At 36.1% G+C, this 25,232-nt stretch overlaps 1 protein-coding gene across 1 annotated transcript in view; it reads right to left on the minus strand.

Moving 5' to 3' along the window:
- Positions 1-25,232, minus strand: part of TENM2 (teneurin transmembrane protein 2) — a 1,565,317-nt gene that overhangs the window by 1,035,537 nt on the left and 504,548 nt on the right. The window contains exon 4 of the mRNA XM_072398985.1: positions 12,611-12,886. Coding sequence (XP_072255086.1) covers positions 12,611-12,886 — 276 coding nt within the window. The remainder of the gene's footprint in view (positions 1-12,610; positions 12,887-25,232) is intronic.

Consider the following 25,232-nt stretch of genomic DNA (forward strand, 5'->3'; position numbering starts at 1 on the left):
TTTTCTTTTGCGGAGGGAGAAGAAGCCGGTTGGCATTTTCTTCTAAGCCGGCCGGCTTAAGAGAAGAAGCCAGCCGGCTTCTTCTTCCCGGAGAGGACACCCGACGCTGGAGGGGGACGCTGGAACACGACGGATGGACGATCGCAGCGGGACCAGGTAAGTGATCGATAAACCCAAACTTTTCTCACTGTATTTACATACAGTGAGAATAGTTCGGGGTTATCGAAAATAGTAACTTTTTTAGCCCGTACCAAGGTCGGGCTTATCGATTAGGTGGTTAAGAGATATATGATAATATGTTGTTTTGTTAATAAATAAACTTGGTGTTAATAAAGGGGCTGCTGTGGCCAATTTTTTCCAAAGCAGGTGGTATAAGTGTCATTCTTTGGAAAAAGGTGGTTGGAGGGAAGTAATTGGTCGGGCAGCGAAGGCTTACTATACTGTACCCATGTCAAGCCCGCGGCTACATCATTATGTGAGTGGGCAGCTTAGGGCTGACATAGCTGCAATATCAATGCAGTTGTCTACTATCTGCGAAAGGAGGCTATTTAGGCTTACAGGATCTTTAGGTCTTGAATTGAAATTTTTTTGAGAAAAAGGTGACTTACCCTTACTGTGTTTTCTTGTATGTTGTAGGTGTTTGGCAACTTTACTTCTGTAGTGACCTGAAAGGACAATGGCCAGATAAATTGGTGGGCTATATCAATTTCCTGTTTTGGTGTATATCATCTGATGATGCAATGAGGACCTGACAGCTTTTGGCACAAATTTTGTGATAGTAAAAGTAATTATCATATTTGTGTTTCATATATGAATATGTTAAATACGGAAAAACATTTTTCTTTGATGCTTTTGGAAGTATTTATATAGTGTATTTTTTTTATATAGAAGATACTACTTCAGATTGTAAGCCACAATAGAGGAACTGGCACGTTCCGTGAAAAGCATCACCACTGTAAAAAAAGTTTAAGATATATACAAATTCTGAAACATGGATTTCATTATGCAGTATTTGAATAGTTTGTTATAATTTATGTGGAGTGTTTTTAACGATACTTTTGTGTTTAAAGTGAATAAAAATTAGTTTTTTGGATCAATTTTGGTAGTAAATTCCACAAACTACTCAATCTAGGTGGGATATTTTTCTTTTATTAATGTCTTAAGTTTTATACATTCATTTATGATCCTTGCATAAACAAAATATTGTTCTTGATAGTTTAATGTGTCATGTGTACTTATTTATACGTTATAATTTTAGTCTTTCATTCTTCCTGTTTGGGCTCAGCTCTGTCTAGATTAAGCATGGGCAAACTATGGCCTGCAGGCCATATACAGCCCAATGGGGATGTTTCTCCAGCCCTTTGGGTATTCGGCTGCTCTGACCCCGAGCAGGGTGAGAAGAAGGACCCCTCTGTGGGGGGGGCGCACTGGCCAGAGCCGGGGAAAATGTCCTCGGATCGGGTTATGCCATCGTGACGTCATGTTCAGGGGCGTTATGATGGCATAACCCTGCCCACTCTACCACTGAACCAGCCCCTTTGGCAAATTTTTTTGCAGATTGTGGTCCCTGACTAAAAAAGTTTGTCCACCCCTGGTCTAGATCATGAGTAGGTAGGATGCAGCAAAGAGATAATTTAATCCATTGCTCTACCCAGTGATTCATGATAGAATTATTGGAATTATGCATGTGTGTGGGGGTGTTTTGGGTTGGGACAGTGCAGGAAAGGGGGGGATAACGAATCATACCATGGATCGTGGGTAGACTTAACCACTTATTACCTCTCAAGACACGACAGGTAGGATAAAGGCTTGTTTATTTTGTTGCAGACTCTGTAATGAAAAATACTTGAAAAATCCAAGAGGGGGATTGTAATGACCTTGTGATAGTCACAGAAACTACCCACAAACATCTTGCTGTGGATGTTCCTGTTAAATATGAGAAGATAATAAATCATTCAACTTTTCATTGCCATGAACTTTGATTAGTCAAAATATTTTTACTTATCTTAAAGTTAATTAAAATACATTTTTAAAATAATTCTTTATAACATTTAAATATAAGTGTTAACCTAGTAACCCATCATTTAATGCCTGAGATTAAACTTTAACTCATTTCTAACCCTTTACTGAACCCTAGCTATTGCCATGAACCCCCAATCCTAACCACATAATTATATAGTGCTGCTTTCTATAGTGTTCACTTGTAGGTTCGGGGTAGATTGCACCCCCAGCTGCATTCAGTCTAGAAACAAACAGTGCTGGATTGGTGCTTCTCAGACATATTTGAAAAATTAGCATTGGTGGACGCAGAAAAGCACACATGGTTAGGAGTAAAAATGCAACACTATTAGCAGTCGCTGGGAGACTATACAAATTATTCCTTTGACAACTTGGCTGGCTAGCTTTCTAATGATTTAAATTTTGGACAGCTTGGTCTATTATCTGCCCTTATGCTTTTATGGTGGTACATGACCCAGGTCTGTATGAGTCTGCTCAAATGGGTAACAGGTGGAAAGCCTGAAAATGGGAATGCCCTAAAATATCAAAACTTTATTAAATTCAACTCTAGGCCCCTGAGGTAGACATAATTGATTTTTAACTCACTTACCGCTGTTTGCAATTAAAATATTTAATGGTGAGTGTTAGGCTATCAAGTTGTTTGCCCATGTTTTGTCTCCCTCTCTCTAGTGCATATTGCAATGGTCAATAACAGTAAATGACACGAATCAAACTCCAGCACAGATCAGCCCAGCTAAACGCTACAACAGGCAGGGATCACTGGTAGCAGAGAGGCTATAAAGCCCCAGCAGCCCCCCATGGCTACACCAATCGGCTCCTAAAATCCTTTTCAGCTGTGCACAGCCTCAGATTGTGTGCTGGGGATGCCAACAAAGTACATTTCAGGGTGCATGGCTAAAGGGAAGTAGAAGATGCTGCTATTTCCTTGCTGCTGTGAGTGATACCGCTGGACAAAATAAATGGGAAGAGATACTGCCAGCCCTATAAGTGTCTCCGAACAGCTAGCTTTAGGTACTGCTGCTTGGCTTTGCATGCTATTATTAAGTCTATGATCTACTAAACCCCCTCCAGCCGGCGTCCTCTACATCTGATGAGCAACCTGGGAGTTCCCGGTGATGTTGGTGCATGTGGCTGTTGCATTGGGCGAGTGGCGAAAATGGTAAATATATTTTGTATTAATCCATGTGTAAATCCACTGTACTGCATTCAATACAGTTATTTTGTATTGAATGCAGTACAGTGGATTTATATGTCTAAAAGCAGTACATTGTCTTTCATGAAAATGTATTTTACAGTATAATATAAAAGTATGAGTACAATATTTATTTTGAAAAAAAATGTTTTTAATGTAATCTTTTTTAAAATTATTTTTTAATATATTTAATTTATTATTTTGACAAGATTTTGTGTTTCAAACTTTAATATACTCATGATATTATATTATACTGTGAAATAAATTTTTATGAAAAACAATGTACCACTTTTAGACATGGAAATCTGGACAGAAAGAGGTTAAGTCAATTTTCTATTAATTTACAAATTGATTTTTCTAAACCTATAGACCCTAACTTGCATATTAACCATCTGTGGGGTACTGTGTCAAATGCAAATTCTTGACTGCCTACATTGTAAAGCAGCTTATTTTAAATCCCTTTTAAGTAGTAATAGAATAGACATGTTACACTTGTTTGATTTACATCTTACAGGGACGAGTAATAAAGCAGTCTGAAGTAATGTTGTCTTTTAAAGTAACAAACTTTTTGTTTGAACTTAATTGAATTCATAAAGCATTGCTTACTGTTACAGTGACCACTAAGGTATGTCAGTGCTCTTCAAAGATCCTTTAACCTTAATAAGTCTTTTTCAATCTCGTAATGACCCCCTATGCTTTTAACGCTATTTTTTAATCCTTTGATCAGGTCAACTGACCAATAACAATCACTCTCAATTTAGTGAATGCTGTCTTAAACTTGTATATATAGAATATACTTTATGAAAGTTAGCTATGAGTTAAGTAAACCTGACCAATTGCTATGCAATTGGTCTGTAAACCTGGAATTGTTGAGTATTGTATGCAATCAATCTTCTACACAACAAAATGGTGCAGTGAACCAGATTATCTACACAACCTATACATGCATAAACGTTAAAGATGAAGTATACATTTCAAAACTATTTACAACAAACCAGTTGTGCTCAACCTTTTTTTATCTAAGGGCCGCTGTTGATAATTTTAATTTAAAATGAAATAAATTAAAATGTTTCTAGATACCGTAACATACATTCACCAAATAAAAAAAATGACAAACTGAGAATTTCTGCAATCACCATTTGATGTTTATTTTATTAATGCAACATTTTATTATTGAAAGATACAAAATTAGATTTATCATACAGTGCTGGCCCGTCATATATTGCTCCCCGCTCACCATTTCTGTATCAAAGATCAGAAGTTACACCATACAATGTGTCAGTTTTAGGGAGCTGCTAACCTTTTTTGTACCCCCAAAATCTCTCCATTGGATACTTTCAGAGAAATGCAATTCATGATACAGGTAGCCAAGGGGTACATGTTTTTACTACTACATCTTCAGGTTGCTACACCTCTCCATTCCTGAGAAATTAGATGTCACAGGAGGTAAGTGGCCAGCTATGTGTAGCAGGTACCCCAGCAGCCACTCAGTCCATCACATTGCAGGGTCTACAGATTTGACTCATGGTGGCAGTGAGTAATGAGCGTATCTCCCCCAAGCCAATGTTCTATGGCATGGGGAACAAGTAACTGCACCACAACCCCACCGCCAGTCTGACGCAGCCTTAAAGCTTTGTGAGTGAGCAAGTATATATTTGAGGCACCACAGCACAGAGCAATTTGGCTTTACTCTAATGCTCATTGCCATGGAAGTGGCCCCCAGGGGTCCCTGACATGCAAATTTATTTTGGGGACCCTGGTCTTGAAATAGTTCCCCCCTAATGTGAAAATATCCCTGATTGTTAAATATAGGATTTTATGCTTATGACCCCATATTAGGAAAATTGTTATGTTTAGGGTGCTGAAATGGTTCTAGTAACAGCTTTCAGGGTCCTCTGTATACCCTGAAAATTTCACATTTCTATGACACTCAGGGGATATGAAGGTTTATACATGGGGATAATGACAGCTGCATGGACACAGACACAACTCTCATGTTGCTGCTGCTGGGATTATCTCACAGTACAAGGTACGCCACAGCTGATTGCCAGGTCTATATTACATGCCCACTCTGAGGGAGGTCACACTGAGGCAGCTCCCTCTCCTGGTAGCACAATCTCATAGAGAAACAGGAGAGTTGTGTGCCCCATCCCATGGAAGATAACAAGCAGGGAGGGAATCAGGAGAGCTCTGTGGTTGATCCTAATCACCATGGTAATCAGAACAGGAGGGCACGAGTTTCGTCTTTTTTTAAGAAAAAAAAAAGGTTGTCCACCCTTTCATGTAAAGTAAAAATTTTGGTGACAGGTCCACTTTAATTTTCTGGGTGTTTACTAATTCTCCTGACGACAGCAGCTTTACTTTTAAACAAAAAAAGTTGTATGCTTGACCTTACATATATACCAAAACATTTTTAAGAATTCCATTATAATGTTTAATATTGATTGCTCTTGAACAAATGCTTAAAATCGTAATTCCTGCAAGAAAGACATAACTAACTGAGATGACAAGCAGTGTAGGAAAATCATGGCACAAGTCCTTTAAAAAGCAGCTTGTTATAATTTTATTCACCAAAGACATTTTAGAAAATCAATCAAGGTTATATCACACAAGTTACAGTTTCATCTTTATAAAAAACAGTTGTATGTATCTGTGTAGTTGATCATATTTTTCAATGTAATTTTAAATACCAGTGTGTCAAAAGCAATTTAAATTCCAAGGTGTCAATATTTTCTATAACCTAAATGTTGTATAGTAAACCTAAATGTTTCATAGCAAATGATTATTAGAAAGTTAATGTTAAAGGGTGAGTAATACCCTCCTATAATGTGAAGTGAGATGATTATTAGATGATTCTCACTTACATGCATATTAAAAATGCTTGTCATGAACCCTAATAAAAACATAAAAGCCATCTCATTTAACTCCTTTCCTGTGTCTCTGCCAAGTTATGTATTTACAGGCTGACAGCAGGAAGGGGTTTAGAAAATGTACTTATTATTGATCATAGTCGGTGAATGCCTGTTTACAATAACTGCAACAAATTGCGCAATTTCAACCAGCTCAGTGAATGGAACACATCAAAAAACCTTTTAGGGTGTACTGTACACAAACTAAAATAAAAAAAGCCGTTTATAATCATCAGTTTTATTCATATTCGTAAAGCTTCAATGCACAGGAAAAAGAATTTTGATTCATGTATGGATTGCTGTTAGTTCCTTTTCAAGAGAAGCATACCTAAAAGGTTATTGATTGGGCTCTGAAGGACACAGTGTTTATTATGTAGGATGCTGTGGCAGGGTACAAGCGTGAGAAATTAATGATAGCTTTGTAAGTGTCCATGCTGTGGTGTTGAACTAGTGGGGCAACTGTCAATCTATATGATAATACATCTCAACACTTCATAAAATCAGCGAAGTGAAAAAAAAATTGATTTTCTAAAGCTAAACGGAAATCTGTTGGCTAGAAAAACTAGAAACTTTACCAAAGTAAATACTTCTGTCTGTATAATAAATATATTACATTTGTTTAACCAATTTATGTGACTGCTTCGATTTCACAAATGCTACAGTAATAAACGAAAAGGTATGAATAGCATACAAAGAAATGTAAAATGAATGCTTCTATACTGTCTTACTATCTTTTTTCTGTTTGTAAATACGGTTTAAACATTTATTTATGCAAAGCTTCTGTATGTGTCACTCTACATTTACACCTGAGCTTTTAATTTTAAAGTTTTTTTAAAGCAAGTGACAGACAAGTGATATTTTTAATAGGAATGTCACAATAATAGATCAATACTGACTAATATGATCATTTGTTGTGTGTGGGCCTCGTCAGCAGTACTCAGCAATGTGTAAAGGTGACAGAAATGATAACTGCACTTATTCACATTACTATGTGAAAGCAGTTGGACGGAGCCACAAAATTAATATCTGACTCAATCTTGTTCGCAGTAGAGAAGTATCCAACATAACACAATCACAATTGGCATTTGTAGCTGACAGACTCACAAAAGGGTCTTGGGAATAAAATGATGTGAGAACTTTAATACACTAAGCTGTAAGTGTTCCTGCTTTGAAATGTTAAGTGGACAGTAGTGTATTGTAATAGTGCATATAGTGTGTAATAGTGTAATACTACTGTAATAAATAGTAATAATGTAATCATCATTGCTATGACACTTCATGGATATTTTCCATCCATCAAGACGCATGGCTTCATTTCTGTGGGTTCATGTTCGTGACATTTGTGAATTTAAAGAAAGCGCAAATACCTTTAGATTTGAACATGATTTTTATACATATCACCATAGAGACAACCTTTGTGTGGCTTTGTTCACAGTAATGTTTCAATATGCATTCTGGTGCACTTTATATTGAAATGTAACTTACTAAATGATAATGAAGTATGTATGATCACGTGCAAAGCTTCAGTAATAATTAGGAGAAGATAGACATTAATAAATTGTGTATACATCTAGCTGCACATACAGACAAGCAATTTTCTCCTCCTCGTACACATCCAAACTCATAAAAAAATGTAAAAAGGACCAAATGTGCACTTGTGTAGCATGTAAAGGTATATATTTTAAAATCTTTAGCGTGTTTTTATACAAATCCAAGCCTCATCAAATCTAACATTTGAAGCCAAAGCTTTATTAAAATGTTTTATTAAATGCAAGGGTGCTTGCCTAAAATGCCCAATACTGGCATACATGCCTAAACAACAAAGATCTTTTTTTCTTTTATCTCACAATCCTAAATCTTATGGTTATGGAGAGGTAATAAATCATAATTTGGCTTTCATTAAAGTTGTAAATCCTAACTGGATGAAAGTTATCTTGCTAAAACATTGGTCATCAAAATTGATTTCAATATTTTTTTTGTTGGGTAAACTAGCATTCACTTTTATTGGGCCTAATTTATTAAAGCTCTCCAAGATTGGAGAAGATACACTTTCATCAGTGATCCTGGGTGATCCTGATTACCCGGAATAGATTTCTTAAAAGTAATCTGGTAAATGTTTTTGATTTTGGACCAGAGCCATTCCAGGTTTGCTGGGTCACCCATGTTCACTGATGAAAGTGTATTTTCTCCAGTCTTGGAGAGCTTTAAAAAATCAGGTCTATGTTTAATTTACCAGTCTCCTTGAGAATTATTCAGTTGCTCCTTGTCTACATGCATTGACTCCAGAGTTGGCTGTAAATTATTGTACTGGACCGACTTCCTGATAGTGGCAATGGAGAATCATGCCTATGCAGTGCATATTGGCATGACGTCTTGTAGTCTTATCCAGAGGTGCATTTCCCACCACTGAGGAACAGTCATCACCCCAAAACAGGAAGTGTTTATTGCTTTTTTTTATAGTATAATCACCCTATATCACAGTGGGCCCCTGGATAGACATGACTTGCCCCCTGCTGAACTGGGCCTGAGTTAGTACCTAAGTACCTAATTTATGCTTGAATAGTAGATCTATGGACATTTCTTATAGATATAACCACATCATAATCTTTTTTGCAATGCGTTTTAAATGCTTAGCTATAAACATAGCATTCAAATACCTAGCTTTCACTGGCAACCATTTTTAACCTTTTTAAATAATAAATTACAGAAATTAGCTGAAATTAACTTTTGGCTAGAAGAATTTCTCCTGTTGATACACTGCTGGTTAAAACATTAAAATGTTGGTCTCAAGATCCTGACTAGAATCAGCAGTCTACTGTTTCAAAAGTGGAAAGACCAGAGGTTTTATAATTTTTATGTCCTGCTTGGAGAAGATATTATATATTATACTAAGTAATTAATATATTATGACATTAAATGTAAAATGATTTGTTGCAGGACAAATACATATAAAATATAAATACATTTGTAAAGTTTGAAATGAAAACTAATCTTTATTTAATATGTGTTGGGAAATGCTTATTTGTCCAGCGATCCCGTGCTGTGCACCTTCAGAGTATCAAACACTGTTTATTCTGTCCAGGAATGCCACTTGCAGCAGCAAAGAGAACTTCCATTTAGCCGTGAAGAGTGATGTATTTTATTGGCATCCACTGCCATTGGCTGCTGGGACTTTCTAGCCTCTCTGCTCCTAGTCACTAGTGCCTTTATTTTTAATCTACAAATTGTTTACACTGTGCCTTTGAGGCATTCTTTCCTGTTTTGCATGAATAACTTTCTTCTGGACCTATGACCTTGTCTGTTTTCTTATTGCTGGTCTTTTACATTTTTGCATTTTAGTAACTATAAACCTGAACCTAAAGCGTACCTAAACTCAGAAATTTCACTTTACATAAAAGGGTAGACAACCCTAAGGTACAGTAAAAATTCTGTTTTTTTTTTTTTTTAAATGCATCACCCTTTTTTTTTAAAGAAAAAAAAAGGGTGCAGCACCGCCCCCTAATTCTCGACTGCCTTGGCATTTGAGAATGAATAGGAGCACAAAGCCTCCCGGGATACCTACTTCAGGCATCCCAGGAGGTTCTTGGCTGCTCTTTCTGTGCATGTCCGAGCATCTCAGGCATGCGCAGAAGGAGCCTTTTAGCACAAAGAAAAAAAATTTGCCGACCTCACGCATGCGCGGTGAGATTGGCAAGTTTTTTGCTATCCTACGTTAACCGATCCCGCGCCTGGGTTGAGTGACGTAGGATAAAGAATGCAGAAGAAGCAAAGAATATGGAGGCGCCCAGATCACCGGCTCCAGGACGGGTGCCGGGATGACACAGGACCTGATGCAAGACAACCCCGGAAGGATCGAACTGCACTGTGGAATTGAAGGTAAGTGGATTTTTTTTTCACAGTTTTCAGTTTAGTTCCTCTCTAAGTATATTGCTAAATAGCCACCAAGATTTGTGCACCCATATGTTTATGAAAACCCAGATATTGCCTTTTAAAACAAATTCCATCCCAGCTGTACTGCATATAGCTATTGACCCAGCAGGTCTTCCCATATCTTTGGGTGCATGCAAAAAATACAAGAGCTTGGCACATACAAGCCCAATCATCCTGCACAGGAAAATAATGTAGCAGTGACTTGTCTTAAATATAGCTATAAAGTAAAATTTCTCACTGAACAATTGCACAGATTTGAAAAAATACACAAAGCACACCAGGATCCATGTAAGAATATATATGTAACTTGCATTTAGATAATGTTGGTTTATCCTGTTCAAGGTATATCCTATACTACCTTGTCTGGACAGGATAAATTAAAGTGTGGATATAAGGCCTTTGCCCACTATGCCAAGTTGTCAAACCCTGGAGAACATTTTCAGTGTCACAGTAAAATCAAATGTTGTGTATTCCTAATTTTATCATTTTTAAGTACCCTTATTAAATTATTTTCATATGTGGGTTGGATAAATGCTTCAATCAGCTACTGCAGTACAGCCATGCTCAGAAGAATTATCAGAGAAAAGGTAAATAATGACGAAATGTAAGGTTCCTTATTTCAGCTAAAGTGAAGAGTTGAATTAAATAAGTTTTGAGATGTTAAAGCAGAGGGATCACTTGGAATGACACACCTCTCTGCTTTTAAGTACCAATATTCATAAACCAGCTATAACCATCATGAGATGGTCAATCTTTTTTTTTTTTTTCTTTCCCAGTTGGTAGTGTCACTGTTTGCCGCACTCTTTTTTATGCAGGAGTATATTTTTTAGTTGCTGTATTTAGTTAACCTTAAGCTGTATAGAAAACAAACAGTATTTACTGGACTATAAACCAATCTGAATATAAACCGAGATAATACATTTACTTAAAAATATAAGAAAAACAGCTTTCCCCAGGTATAAACCCAGGGAAACCTACTGCTAACATTCAAAACAGTAAGTAACAGAAATGCCAACAAAATATTGTGAATACATATATCCACTGCCACAACTGCCACATACCTTAATTAATCAAATTCAGATAAACATTCAAAAGAAAATTGGGACTTTGTCAGTAACAACGATTGGCATCATAAGTAAATATTCAAAATGTATGCATTTATTTAAAATCATATCAAAACATATCAAACATTAAAACCATAACATTTATTCATTTCATCTCTAAAAATCACATAAAATCTTCACCAAAAATTGTGTACAGTTTCAGATAAATAAAAATATTTATTTGTTTTGAGAATTCTAGAACAAACCAATCTTTCTATTTATCTAAAACTAAAACCATTTTTGGTGAAGATTTTGTGATTTTAATAAATGATTTTAAAATGAATAAATGTTATTGTTTTAATGTTTGATCTGATTTTAAATAAATGGATATATTTTGACTACTCATACTACTCAATACTCATGATGTCAATTGTTGTTACTGCCCCAATTTTCCCCAAAAAAGTCCTAATTTTCTTTTGTATGTGTATCTGTATTGTTTAAGACAACCACTGAGTACCAACTGGCAGTTGATGTGATTGCCTTCTAGTCTCTCACAATTAATAATGCCTTTAGTAACTTTTTATGCACATTTCAACATACACACTTGCAAAAACATGTGTCCTCTGTACTTGTTCATGCCTGCACATAGACATGCATGTATCTGCAGATGAATGTGGACATATGGTCAATAGAAATTAACCACAACTGTTTCTAAACCAAGGCAAACTGGCCAGCTGCATAAATGATACCAATGGAAAGGATTCTAGAGTGAGAAATAATGGTAACAGATTACCTCTGAATCACTTGTGAAATGTATGCACATGAAGTCCACTTTGCTGTAAAGTGTGCTTTTTGCAGGTGCAATATACAACATTATGTTATATAATTAGAAGAAAGGACAAGTGGAGTTGTGAGAGGATGATCTGGCACTGTATTAGCACTGAAGTGCTACTTCCTTCAAAAAATATTGGTCTGAGTTTTTGAAAAGGGTAAATATGAAAACATTGTTATTGCATATTATAACCAGGTTGTAAAAATCTGATTGGTTGGTATGGCCTTTAAAAAACTTTTCTCATACAAAATGGTAAGGCATGTCTTTGCAGGTTAATACTAACCTAGATAGTATGGATCTTTAATGTCCATCTCGCTAAGAGAAAAATCTTCTGCCAAGTGGATGTTAAAAGGTTAAAGAACATCTTTTGATAAAGTGTATACTTCAGCAATAAATACTCCTAAACTTGTATTTTATTGCAATTAGCTTTGGCTCATCTGTGTTCTCCATTTGCTCAATAAGATCTCTAAATGCTTTTTCACAGGTACATTAACTTTTTACATATAAAACCAACATGTTTAATAAATAAAATCTTATACTCAAGTGTTTTATTGGAAAGTTAATCAGGTTTGTAATAGCGTGTTGTCTAAGATGCCATAAGTGAGAGGATAATTAATTCTCTCAAAGACCATTATTCATTTTTATCTTAATTTGAGATAAATCTACATTTGGAAAGCAGGCTTACCGTTCTCTTCATCTGATTTATTTTCATTGTCAGAGTCAGTCAATGTCAGCGCGGAGTTCTCACGACTTGACAGTCCAGAGCTTCTGCGGGATTTTATACTTCTCCCCCACAATCGTATTGCATGATCAGGAGACATTCCCACCTCTGTATCAGAGTCAATATCAGAGCCTGTACTCAGGGCATATCCTGGGTGAAGAATTCCAATCTCTGTGCAGAACCCACCCTGATGTGGGGAAGATTCACATATTCCTAGTTCTGCCAGAGTGAAGTTAGTTCCTGCAACAGAAAAGGTGAGAATTTGTTTTAAAAGACATTGATCCAAAGGCAAATAATCAGGAATCTTCAACTGAGGACTTTTTATTAGGTGTAAAGTACAGCGTTGTCACCCTCGTCCTTCCTTCATTACTTAGCGAGTCATTGACCTCCAAACACAAACATGCATAACAAATTTTCCTGAAGTTTCCCATGCATATGCTTGTTCCAGGTTAACAAGACTCATCAAGTAATAATAATATATATTAATAACAATCACATAAACAGTAACAACTTACTCTATTAGTATACTTTTAGCCAAGTCAGCAAATAATTTGCTTTGTAAATTTTGTTTATTACCAATTTAGTCTTTTCCTTAAATTTCCATTTTTTCTCATTATGCCATCCGGCATTCAATAGGGATAGTTTACAATTTTTTACTGAAAATTATATCCAGTACATAACAGAACATGTTTGAAAATACTTTTATATTGTAAAAGTATAGTAAAATATATTCATAGCATTGATATTTAAAAAAAATAAAATAAACTTAATAATAAATTGAACATAATGTATTTATACCATAATTTATATTTTTGGGAAAAGCGAGCGGATATTTTATGTTTTATGTATTGTATTGTATTTTTATTATCTATCTTTTTAAATAATTCAAGAAATATGTTGGTTGAAAATTAGCACATACAAGTATATTGCAATGTGTCCCTGGTAAAGGTAGTAAAGGGAAATAAAGTAAAGGGGAACACATACCCCTAAAAAAACTGGCATGTGTTTTAGTCCTTTAATACTATATAAAAAATTGGGCTATATGTACACTGAAATAATTTATACAGAAAGGAATATGGAGTCACTGACATTGTCACTGAGTTTGAAAGTACCAACAAATACCAGCAGCTATGTGTTTTAGCTTTGTAGCTGTGAAACACTTCTGTGATGAAGTGGAACTTAAAGTAGAAGTTAAAAGTGTAAAGTTTCCATAAATGCACATCATGCATTCTGTATCAAAGAATAATGAACAGTTTTTCAGAATCTCCCCTTGTGGACATATGAACCTGCAACAATATTGTTGGCCCTTTGATCCATGTCACCTCATTTTTAACTTAATAAATAATAAAGATATATACATAAAAGAAGTATAAAAAAATAAAAGTATTATTGTAAAATAAGAAATTATAAAAAAGCCTACAAATACACATTTCAGCATGAATGTAAAAAAAAAGCCTTAGATCTTTATAAAACCCTGCCAACAAGTATTTTCAGGGGATGAAAATGGCAGCCATGCATTTTTTCTGTGCAAGTTTCTGTTTAGGTTGGATGTGCATGATTCAAAAATTATTTTAAAAAGTGCAGGCAAAGTATGAACGGTCTTAACGGTTTTCTTTTAAACAAAAATTCCCAAGCTGTGTCTGAACACACCTTGTCAGCAATACTGTAACAGTCATTATGTTGTGCAGATTTAATAGTGATCATACAAAGGGCCATCATATTTTACTGGTCAAGCTGCTATACTATCTTTTCTTTGCTTGAAAATAAAGGGAGGTTAATAGGAGGAAATGGAGGAAAATGGAGGAAATGTATTACGGGCTTTTGATCCTTTGAATAAGGGAATCCTTCGTAGGTGTCACATTTGAAAATAGGCAAAGTTACAATGCCTCTGGCAATTTAAAGGTAATGGCAATTTAGTTCTTTAGCCTAAATGAAAATATTTTAATTAGTCCTTATAATAAATATGAAGAAAAATGTTTACAATATTGTTTTTTAACTCAATATTTTTTATGGATACATTTTCTCAGTTGAACTGTAAAAATTATGAAAGGTTTGCATCCACACTTTACCATGTTAAGTGGAAGTACCATATTAATAAGTGATTTTCTAACAGTCCTTTGATGTGGTGGCTGTGGCTGAAAGAACATTTCAGGAAAGTGCAAATTAAAAAAAAAAAAAAAACATAACTCACTCATCTTTACTTTTACTGATCTGTTGATCCCTCCAGAGGATTCCTGGATTGGTTCCCATGAGATCGGACATGCACAGAAGGAGCAGCCAGAAGCCTCCTGGGATGCGTGACATACATGTCCTAGAAGCTTGCACTCCCATTCTTTCTTTATCACCACGATAAAGACATAGGGGGAATGACTTTTTTTAAACATTTTTGTTTTAAAAAAAGGGTTATAACCACCCCCCCAAAAAGGTGTTTTTTACTTTACATAAAAGGGTTGTCTACCCTTTTATGTAAAGTAAAAATGTATGGTTAGAGATCCACTTTAAGCTGGTAATATATTTAACTTATTTTGGGGTTTAACTCAAAATGGTTACTAAAAAACAAAGTTGCCAATAGCCTGTGCTTTTTTTTTGTTGTTTATCACACTTCAGATATGTACACATGTTGCGAGAGAAGAACAGCAGTCCCTCAATATCAGCTCTGGCAGATTGATAAATGAATGGGCAGGAGTAACTGCTGTACTTTGCTACAGAGGTTAGCAAAGTGGGGTGCAGTTTGCGCGTCCTTGTCCATAAAACATAACAGTGCTGTGTATACAGTGCTTGTTTGTCCCGTCACTGGAAATGATCACTAATAATCATTTCTAGCTACATAAATATTTGGTCTATCTGATGTATGTACATGGCTTTACTTCCCTATAGATTATTCTTTTCCAGACCTACAAATCTAATTACTAAACCTTCTCAGCCCATGTCCAAATTCCTATTTACATTTACATTTTTGTGTCAGGCCTTGGACTTAAAAATGGAATTATTTCTATGTCTTAGATGGCTTTGAACAGTAAATTTATTTTACCTTAAAGTCTATCCATTACTTATATAACCTTTCAGCTTGGCATCTAGGAAATTGTGATACATAGTGTGTTCATAAGGTATGTGGAGTCAGTATGGAAAAATGTGAACACTTCTCTTCTAGAATAAATGAATGCATTAGAGTCTCACCACAGACTTTGGCAGTGCCAGCATTCCATTTGCAGAACAGACTGTAGATGTTATCTCCAGATAAAGCCATAGCAGTGCTTCTATAGTATCTCCTCATTTTGAAAAAGAATTTCCTTTAGTAAATGAACCTAGATATGAAAACATTTTTCTTTCATTTTATCCCATCTTATTCATCATCTGCAAAACAGATTTTACCTAAACCAATTGAGCTTAACATCCATCAGAAAGGTAATATAATAAAACTCTCAAACTTATCCACCTAGCTTGATCATAGATTGCCCCTTCCAATTCTCCTGTTGATAAGACTTGACCTGGGCATTTACATTATTCAGGATAACATTATGAAGCATATTTTCTTAGTTCAGATAATACATATGTGGACTGTGGCTATAAACATAAGTGTGATTTTGTCTTATCCCTTAGGCTAAATCTACGTGGATGATTTCCCCAGCGTTTAACCTGAGGCTTTAAAAGCCCAGGTTTGAAATTACCATTCATTCCAAGGGGCTAATTTATGCCAGGGTGTTTCCATTTTTGAGCATTGTAGATAATGCTCCGTGCAACATTTAAAAAATTTAAACGAAGGGTAAACGTGGGAAAATGCAGGAAAACACCTCCGTTGATTTCAATGGGGACGTTTTCCAAGTTTTCCTGCATTTATAAACACTTAAAAACGTCAATGAAAGCTCCAACTGAGTTCAATAGAGGCTTTTACAGGTGCTTTGAAGCTTTTTATGAAAGCTTACATTGAAAAAAAATGGAGGCTTTCATAAGCGTTTTAGCAGGTTTTTGAAATCTGGAAGCCCCCATTAAGAAGGGGACTCCCAGATCTCCGCTGCCCCAACCTGCGGAATGAGTAAAGGGGTATATAAAATCCCTTACTCATTCCTTGAAAGAGCTGCGGGAGCAATCAGGAGAGCGTTTGTTGATTGGCTGAGAAAAGGGAAACCCTGATGATGGCTCAAGCGTCATCAGGGTTTCCCTTTTTCTCAGTCATTCTCACTAGAGGTGAATGGGGAGACTTGTCCTCATTTGCACTCTAGTACCAGGAGTCCCACGGCTGTGCTCATGTCATGAATGCAGCCGTGGGAATTCTCCTTTCGTTGTGGGATAATCTGTAAAAAAATGAAACAAAGTTAACACAAAACACACACATCTAAAAAAATACTTTACCACTAAAGTCTCCTCTTATTTTTTTACACAAATTTTTAACCCCATTTTAGGTACCCCTGCACTCATTCGCTGAAAGGGTTAAAAGTAAACCTCTAATAAAGGCTATAAATGTAAAAGTGCGGCAAAACGCATCATAGGCGATTATAGGAGTTTTTCAGCGCTTTAAAGGTAGGAACATTTTCATGTGTTTTAAAACCGTCCGTGTAAACTCAGCCTTAAACTCACAACTTACACAACACAGAAAAGTAGATGTGATAAGCAGATACCAATCATTGAACAAGATACTCAAAATGTCACAATAAAGGGGAACAGTTAACTTAATTTAAAGATTGAAAATAACATCACAACAAGATCAAACCTGTTTGTAGAACAGTGCCAAATCCAACACCTATTTCTCATATCACATATCGCATCCAGTGTATCACAGTTCTAGATCAGAAAACTTGAATATTCTTGAAGGAATTCCAGAAACACCATTATTGCTTTACAAATTTGCAGTGTGTCATATAGAAGATGATCAGATCTGGATTTCTTAGACTTGAGTGGCTGGTCTCCCAGGCAAGCGCAGTTTTGCCAGAGCATGGGACAGTCGAAACTATAATCCTAAAACATGTGCAACATGGCTAAAAAAAAAAGCAAACGGCCAGGATCACTTGAGGCACAGTACAGAGAAGAAGGCCTAGGTTTTTTGGACTCGGGGGCTGGTTTTTAATATTAGTGGAAATGAAGAGTTTTGCTGGAATACAGGACCAATGAAACTGTTAACCTGGAACTACATATTCATAACACAGGACAAAAAAGCAACAGGAAGTCTGGAATGATTTATAGATCTTGCCCTATCAAAAGCTGTTTATCTAGTCCAGATGGAAGGAGGCACCCACTATTTTAGTTTCCTGTCTTCTTTCCATAGAAGGAGGGCAACTAGATCTAAAGTATGCCCGTGTCTGGATACCAAAGGACTGCAAGGTTTGGAGGTGAGAAGGGAACAAGATATGGACTATAAGAGCAGCTGAGGTTGGCTTAAAGTGTGATATACCTAGGAGGTCTGGAAGTGTTAGAATTGTTTGTGGAAAGTGTAAATTACATACTAATCCCATTACTCTCTACTCTGTTTCCTTACTGCCTGGTGGGATAGTTCTTGTTCAAATAAAAAAAAAATGACATATTGCTCTCCTGTATAGTAGCTTGTAGCTACAGCTAATGGCCCCTATGCCCATTATAATACAGTGACAAGCCAATAGATTCCCCTTTCTTGAGTTTAGTTTTCTTTAAGACTTTTTTTTTCATTTACATCAGGGATGGGCAGAAGGGGAATGGGCTGGAAAATATTTAGCACAAAAAAAACAAATCTTAACAAATTATAAAAACTAAGAAAGAGGAATGGCATGTTTTACATACTCATACCCCAGAGACAGGGCGTGAAGTATATATATATATATATATATATATATATATATATATTTTTTTTTTTTTTTTTTTTTTTGATTTAGCATATGGTTTTGGCTGCTTACTGGGTGGGTCAGGGCTTTATACCTACTGGAAATTGTATTGAGTTATAGTAGAAACTAGGTGATAATGCCTAAAGAAAGGAAAGTGACAACATGGGAGGGGTGTAGGATAAATGAGTCAACCTCATGATCACAGAATTAAAATATATATATAAATATAAAATTGAATATATATTTATAAAACCATTGACTCTGTATTAACAAAGTTGGAAAAAATGTATTAGATTTCATATTGGGAAAGCAATCTCTGCTATACCCGATTAGATGACGGCATAGGCCAAAATATGAAGCAGCATATTGCCCTGAAAAGGGCAAGTAGTTATAAAATCACCAGGAAACTGTACAAAGTAAAGTGTAAGGGCAGAAGGTTTGGAGGTTTTGCAGGACCATGATACTCAAAAAGGGAGGAATTTCTGATTCTGAACCCTCTCTTAATCTCCCTGGCGGTATAATTATTTTAGTATTTTTAAATGTCAAAGTGGTACATTTCACATTTAAAAATACTTCTTATTTTATATTTCCTTCCGATGCCACCCCCCAGAGTACGCCGTCCGCACGCTCAAACGTCACTTGCCCGCTCAGCATCTGCATCCCATGACCTCACTTCTCCAACTTTCACACGCCAGGGATGAGAGGCCAGGGGACGCAGATGCCAGTCGAGCATCGCCAAGGGGACACTGATGCCGGGCTTGCATCGCCGGAGGACGCCGCAGGCTCGTGGGGACCAGGTAGACCCTCAAGTCCACTCCGAGTGTGGCTCGGTGTTAACGCTTTCTGATATGAAAATTAACCCTGAGCCACACTCAGGATTACCACCAGGGAGTTTAAAGAAGTTGCAGCAGTAATAAAAACAAATGCAATATGTGTAGGGAGGACATTTTACTTTCTAGACAGGCTATGCATAAAACAAGATAAAAAAATGATGAAACTGAAAAAATGATGAGTAATATAGAGGATGAAGTGTACCCCTTAATAAAAGAGGTAAAAATACTCAAAAGATTTGAAGCTGGACAACTAAGCTACCTGAAGTGCTGGATAGCTCCACACCTGATTTCACAGTCAACCTCCCCTGATACCCTGTGTTGTGATGAACTCTGAATTTCTTGCATCTCCCCCCTGATTTTCTATTTAAGCCTTGTTCTGAATTTCCTGTTTGCAAGAATTTTGTGCTCCTTACAGTGTCTCATCTTGGCTACTGCTGCTGCATTGCCTTTTCTCATATTAACTTGTGTACTGACCTTTGGCTACAGAATTACTGACTACTCTTTATTGCTCACTCGCTTTATCTACCTGGATACTGACTTTGGCTCTCTCTGACACACATCTACCTGTGTACTGAACCTAGCATGTTTATCATTGTGGACTCCCTTGTAGCTACAGTTAATGGCCTCTGAGCCCATTCTAATACTATGACAAGCCCATAGATTCCCCCATTCTTGAGTTAAGTTTACTTAAAGAATTTTTTTTTTCATTTAAATAAAACAGATCGCAAGACACTATAAACACTAAGAAAAAGGAAAAGCATGTTTTGCATACTCATACCTCAGAGACGGAATACATTTAATGCCTTTTTTCAAAAGCTATACTTATCTACTGCAAAGTATAGTATAGGAAAACTGAAAAATGTTTTAATTTACTGAAATTTACTAATATATAGATAAAATAAATAAGAATGTCCTGTGAAAATAGAGGCATTAGGTGAGCAGTCAGAAGCATGCCAAATGGTAAGCCCCCAGCCCCTTGTGGGTTACCACAGGAGATATGAAAGATACGGTAAGGTGCATTTACCCAACCTTTTACAAATGAGTCATTCATGGTTAGTAGATGTCATCTAATACAATGTATGTGAAATGAATAATAGTGATTAAAAAAAAAATAGGGACCTGGCTTTCCAAAGTGATTCGAAAGTGATTTAGACCTAAATCATTGATAACAGTTGACCTAAATATTTGATATTTATCCAGCAGACACTGGTTTGTCCCTTCAGACATTGTTTGATTTGGCCTGGCGATAAATTTAGACAAATCAGTGATGTTACCACTGGATACACAGGCTACTATAGGAAGTCATGAGACAAATTAAGTTAGTAATGTAAGTTAGGTATTTTAGGGTAGTGGTATCCAATGAACTATAGGTGTTTTACCCTATAAAATGTTAAGCCTTTAATAACAAAGTTGAAAGAAAAATGTTGCATATATGCAAAATTATATGGCTGTCTCAATTTCCATGTATGCTACAAAATACCCCAGATACTAAAGCATTTTTTATTATATTTGAAAGTTCATTTCGAGCCCTTGTATGGAACAAAGTGGGATTGGCGACTCTGCAGCTACCTGTGAAAAAGGTGTGTGTAAGACAAATATATATATGAATATATATACGTACATACACACTGTAAAAATTGCATTACAAAAATATTCAACATTTGATAAAGCAAACTCTTGGCAGTTGAACAGAACAATAGGGAGGCTAATGAGTAAGTTACATTTTTAGGAAAACAGATATTTTAAAAAAATTATAAGGGAGTAACATACAGTTGTTGTAGTTTTTAGGTCAACTGTGCATTACACACAATACAAATTTAGTCTATTTATTTGTTATTAGTAAAAAAAAAATGTATGATGTAAGTTATAAATATCTACTAAATTAAAACCCCTAATATCCAATAACACAGCCCAGTCTGTAAAGTCTGGTCTGGTTAACATGGTTTTAATTACACTAAAAAGATACACAGAATATGAATATCAGCTGACATTTTGTTGTGCACATTATTTTCCAGTGCTCTCATTTACAATGGTTAATTTGTTAGAAAGGTTAAGTGCCATGAGAGAACATCATTTATAGCTGGTTCAATAGTTAAAGTGTACCTAAACTCAGAAATTTCACAGTAGACAACCCTTTTATGTAATTTTTTTTTAAAGGGTGCAGCACAGCCCTCTAGTTCTCGACCACCTAGGCTCTTGGGTGCTCCTTCTGCGCATGCCCGGGCATCTCGGTCATGCGCAGAAGGAGCCTTTTGCGCAAACAGAAATTTTCTTCTCGCGCCTGGGTCAGGTGACGTAGGATGAAGAAACAGGAGGAAGAGGAGAAGATGGCAGCGCCCGAAGTGCCGGCTCCAGGACGGATGTCGGGACGAAGCAGGACCTGAGGCAAGACACCCTCGGATGGATCGAACTGCCCTGCAGGATTGAATGAAAGTGTATTTTTTTTTTGACAGTTTTCAGTTTAGTTTCTCTTTAACACTGTAAATGTGTAGATGTTTTCATTATGTGAAGATGTATGCCCAGTTTACCCTGAATAAAAGTTAGATGTTCTCATTCTGAAGGACACTGACAACTTTCTTAGCCATTCCATACATTTCTCATAGCACAACAACTTATCAAGGCAGGTGCATTATCAAGAATTATTTACAGTTCTGAAAAAATCATTTAGGAAGATAAAAATGTCAATATTAGCAAGAAAGACATGTAGGAGAATGGATATGTGTGCTTAAACAGTTTATTGCTATAAATAAGACACAAGAGAGATGTTTTAAAAGATATATATGTAAAACAAGGTTGTGCAGTGGTGATAAAGATAAAATGAGACATATGGTATAATTATTTCACTGATACGTGACCACATTAAGAGGGATCAGAATGACTGGTTTAGCGGAAATGGTTGTAATTATGTTTAAAAGGAGAAGGTTATAAAGACACAGATATAGGTGTGCACGGCTTTAAACCAAAATTAATCTCTAAAGTTTACATTTGTTGCTATAAAAAAAAAACATTCTTTTAGTTTTAGATTTTTTATTTTTTTTAGTTTTAGATTTATTTCTTATTGTCTTGTCAGGCAGACAAGGCTTTCTCTTAAAATTTTCATACTTGAATTGCCAAAAAGATAAATTAGGCTCTGTGGGTTGGTAAAAAAGTGGGCTAAGTTTCCCTTACTGTTATGTTGTATGTATGCTATGTCACTTGTACAGTAAAACATACTTAATTGCCTGTTTGCAATGTTCCCTGTAATTTACACTAAACTGTGCATTGTAAGTAAACAATCCCAAAGGTAGTTGGCTGCCTGGAATGAATGAAGTGTGCATGGGTCAGCCAAGATGGCCGAAGATTCAAAAACCAATGAGGACCAGGTGAAGATGTCAGTGCCAGCAAAAAGGCTAAGGGAGGTAAATTGGTTTTGCTTTAAAGGCTGGATCTTTGAAGTATGAGTTGCCAGAAGTTCTTCAGCTCCTTATTCTGCTAAGTTGTGAACCTGAACTTGTTCCTGTTTACCTGTTGTTGACTTTTCTAGTCTTCAGGCCATGGCTTGCTCCTGCTTACCTTCTGCTGACCAGCTCGTCTCCTGGCCACAACTTTTTCCTGTTTACCTACTGCTGACCCAGCTTGTCTGTCTTTACTGCAGTGATGTGCAGACGAGATTGTCACTTCAGTCTGCAGCCAGGTATGTGATATCAGTTTCTCCTTGATGGATATTGATGGATGTAGATGTACATATGGACATGAAAAAGGGAATGTACAATATTTAGGGCAAATTATGATAGTTGTCATAATGTGGATAGGGTAGTAATGATCTCCCCTAAGACTGCAATAATATAGTCCATAATTATTGCTCAGTTATAATGACTAATCAGCTGTTATCTGTGTATTTACAATTGCCTATTTCTTGCCTATGTATTGTCACAATTCACAGTTTTTAAATTTTTTTTTTTAAATACTGTAACAATCACTGCTTTGTTGACCAAATATTGTAATGACTACCTTATTTTTGCCTAAATTAAGTCACAATTGCCTGTTTATTGATGATATATGACATGCCTAACATTTGCATTAGTTTTAATGTATTTTCATGATTTTCTTTTTTTGCATAAATGTTGTCAAGTCAATGGTTGTTTAGAGACTTACTGTAGATGTACAGCTATTAAACTTTTTTTATTCCTACCAGCATGGTGTCAATCCAACCAGGTTTTTACAGTGCACACAAAGAAATAGGGATTTTTTAAAGCAAGCTTTTAATTTATGGAGGATGTATTGTCAGTGATGAGACAGATATTTGATGCTAGGAATTATATAGTTGAAGAAACGCTTTGGTATTTTACCCAAGGTACATTAAGAGTAGGGTTGAAGTCTCCCCCCGATAATAAGCTTGCCTTGGCAGTGTTTGTCTATTTTGATTACCAGTTTGTGTAAGTACTATAAACTGACTTTGCCTTACCTGTTTTATTTGATTGAGTGGAGCTTTTATCTCCCCTTGTCCTCCTTCCCTTTCCCATCTACCCAATGTTGTTTCTTCCTATTGATTTAACTCAAGTAACTTTGAGCTTAGATATTTTGTATATTACACCAACTTTATATAGTAAAGAACAATTTAAACAGAAGATTTCAAGTAAAAAAATGTATTTACTATTTATAGTTTGCAATCTGATGTTTCTAATACATTTTTTATTATTAGTTATTACTAGGTTTTAAAGTTTACATTGTTCTGCACAGTTGTTCTGTATTGGTGTAAACACACTAAAATAACTAATGTTGACCTGACACATTTCTATTTGCAGGAAATATATAATTGTGTCACACTGGTTCAGATTGATTACATAGTACAGCATTCAAAATAGGTGAATAGATCATTTGACAAGGTGGGTCCTTGCATGTAGAGTGGTGAATGATGTAAAATGAAGACTCTGTCAATCCCCATGCCGCTATATCTACCGTGTTTCCCCGAAAATAAGACCTACCCCGAAAGTAAGACCTAGCACTATTTTCTAAACCTGCCCTAATATAAGACCTACCCCGAAAGTAAGACCTAGCACTATTTTCTAAACCTGCTCTAATATAAGACCTACCCCGAATATAAGACCTAGTGTAAATCTGTCCAGTTCAGAAAAAAAACCCACCCAAAACTGTAATTCAGCCTAAAAAATCTAAAGCTTAATACCCCCATCTAAAATTTAAAGCTTAATAATCCGCACGCAAGCCCTAGCGCCCGCCCCCCCCCCACCGCACGCGGGGGTCCGTAACAGCCAGTCCACCCCTGCTCAAGATCCCCCTTAACTACATACAGCAGGTCAGAGGAGAAAAAGAAAAGTAAAGAAAAGCATACATAAATTAAAAACCGGAGGACAGTACTCACCGAGTCGTGTTCTTTCCCTGTGAAGGCAGCAGGACACTAAAAGAAAGCATGCGGCAGTGCACACTCCGGAGCCGCACAAGCCGATGCTTTCTTTCTAGTTCCGGCTCCTGTCACAGGCGGAGTGATACTACATGCACTTCGCCTGTCAGAAGCCAGAACTCGGGCTTGCGTCTTCCGAAAGGTAAGTTTTTTTTTTATTTTTAAGACCTACCCCGAAAATAAGACCTAGTGTGTTTTTGGGAGCCAAAAAAAATATAAGACAGTGTCTTATTTTCGGGGAAACACGGTATGGGCCTGATTCAATATTGGCAAATAAACAAGAGCTTGAACACATCAACTAACATTGACAATGATCAGTTTTTATTTATATATTTTTATACTTTTTTGATTATTATTAATATTTATTTTATACTTTTTTGCCACCCCTGAAAAAACTTTCAACAATATTGAAAAGTGTTAACTGGAGTTTGACTGTAATTGGTTAATCGTTAATCGGTCTCTTTTCCAAGCTTGCTAATACTGTTGATCATTGGTGGCTGCATTGCTCATTTACAGATAAAGTGGATCTGTGAGCATAGATGCTCTAGGGCAAAATAACAACAACA

Source organism: Pyxicephalus adspersus, chromosome 2, assembly GCF_032062135.1.
Source record: "Pyxicephalus adspersus chromosome 2, UCB_Pads_2.0, whole genome shotgun sequence".
NCBI classification, from domain to species: domain Eukaryota; kingdom Metazoa; phylum Chordata; class Amphibia; order Anura; family Pyxicephalidae; genus Pyxicephalus; species Pyxicephalus adspersus.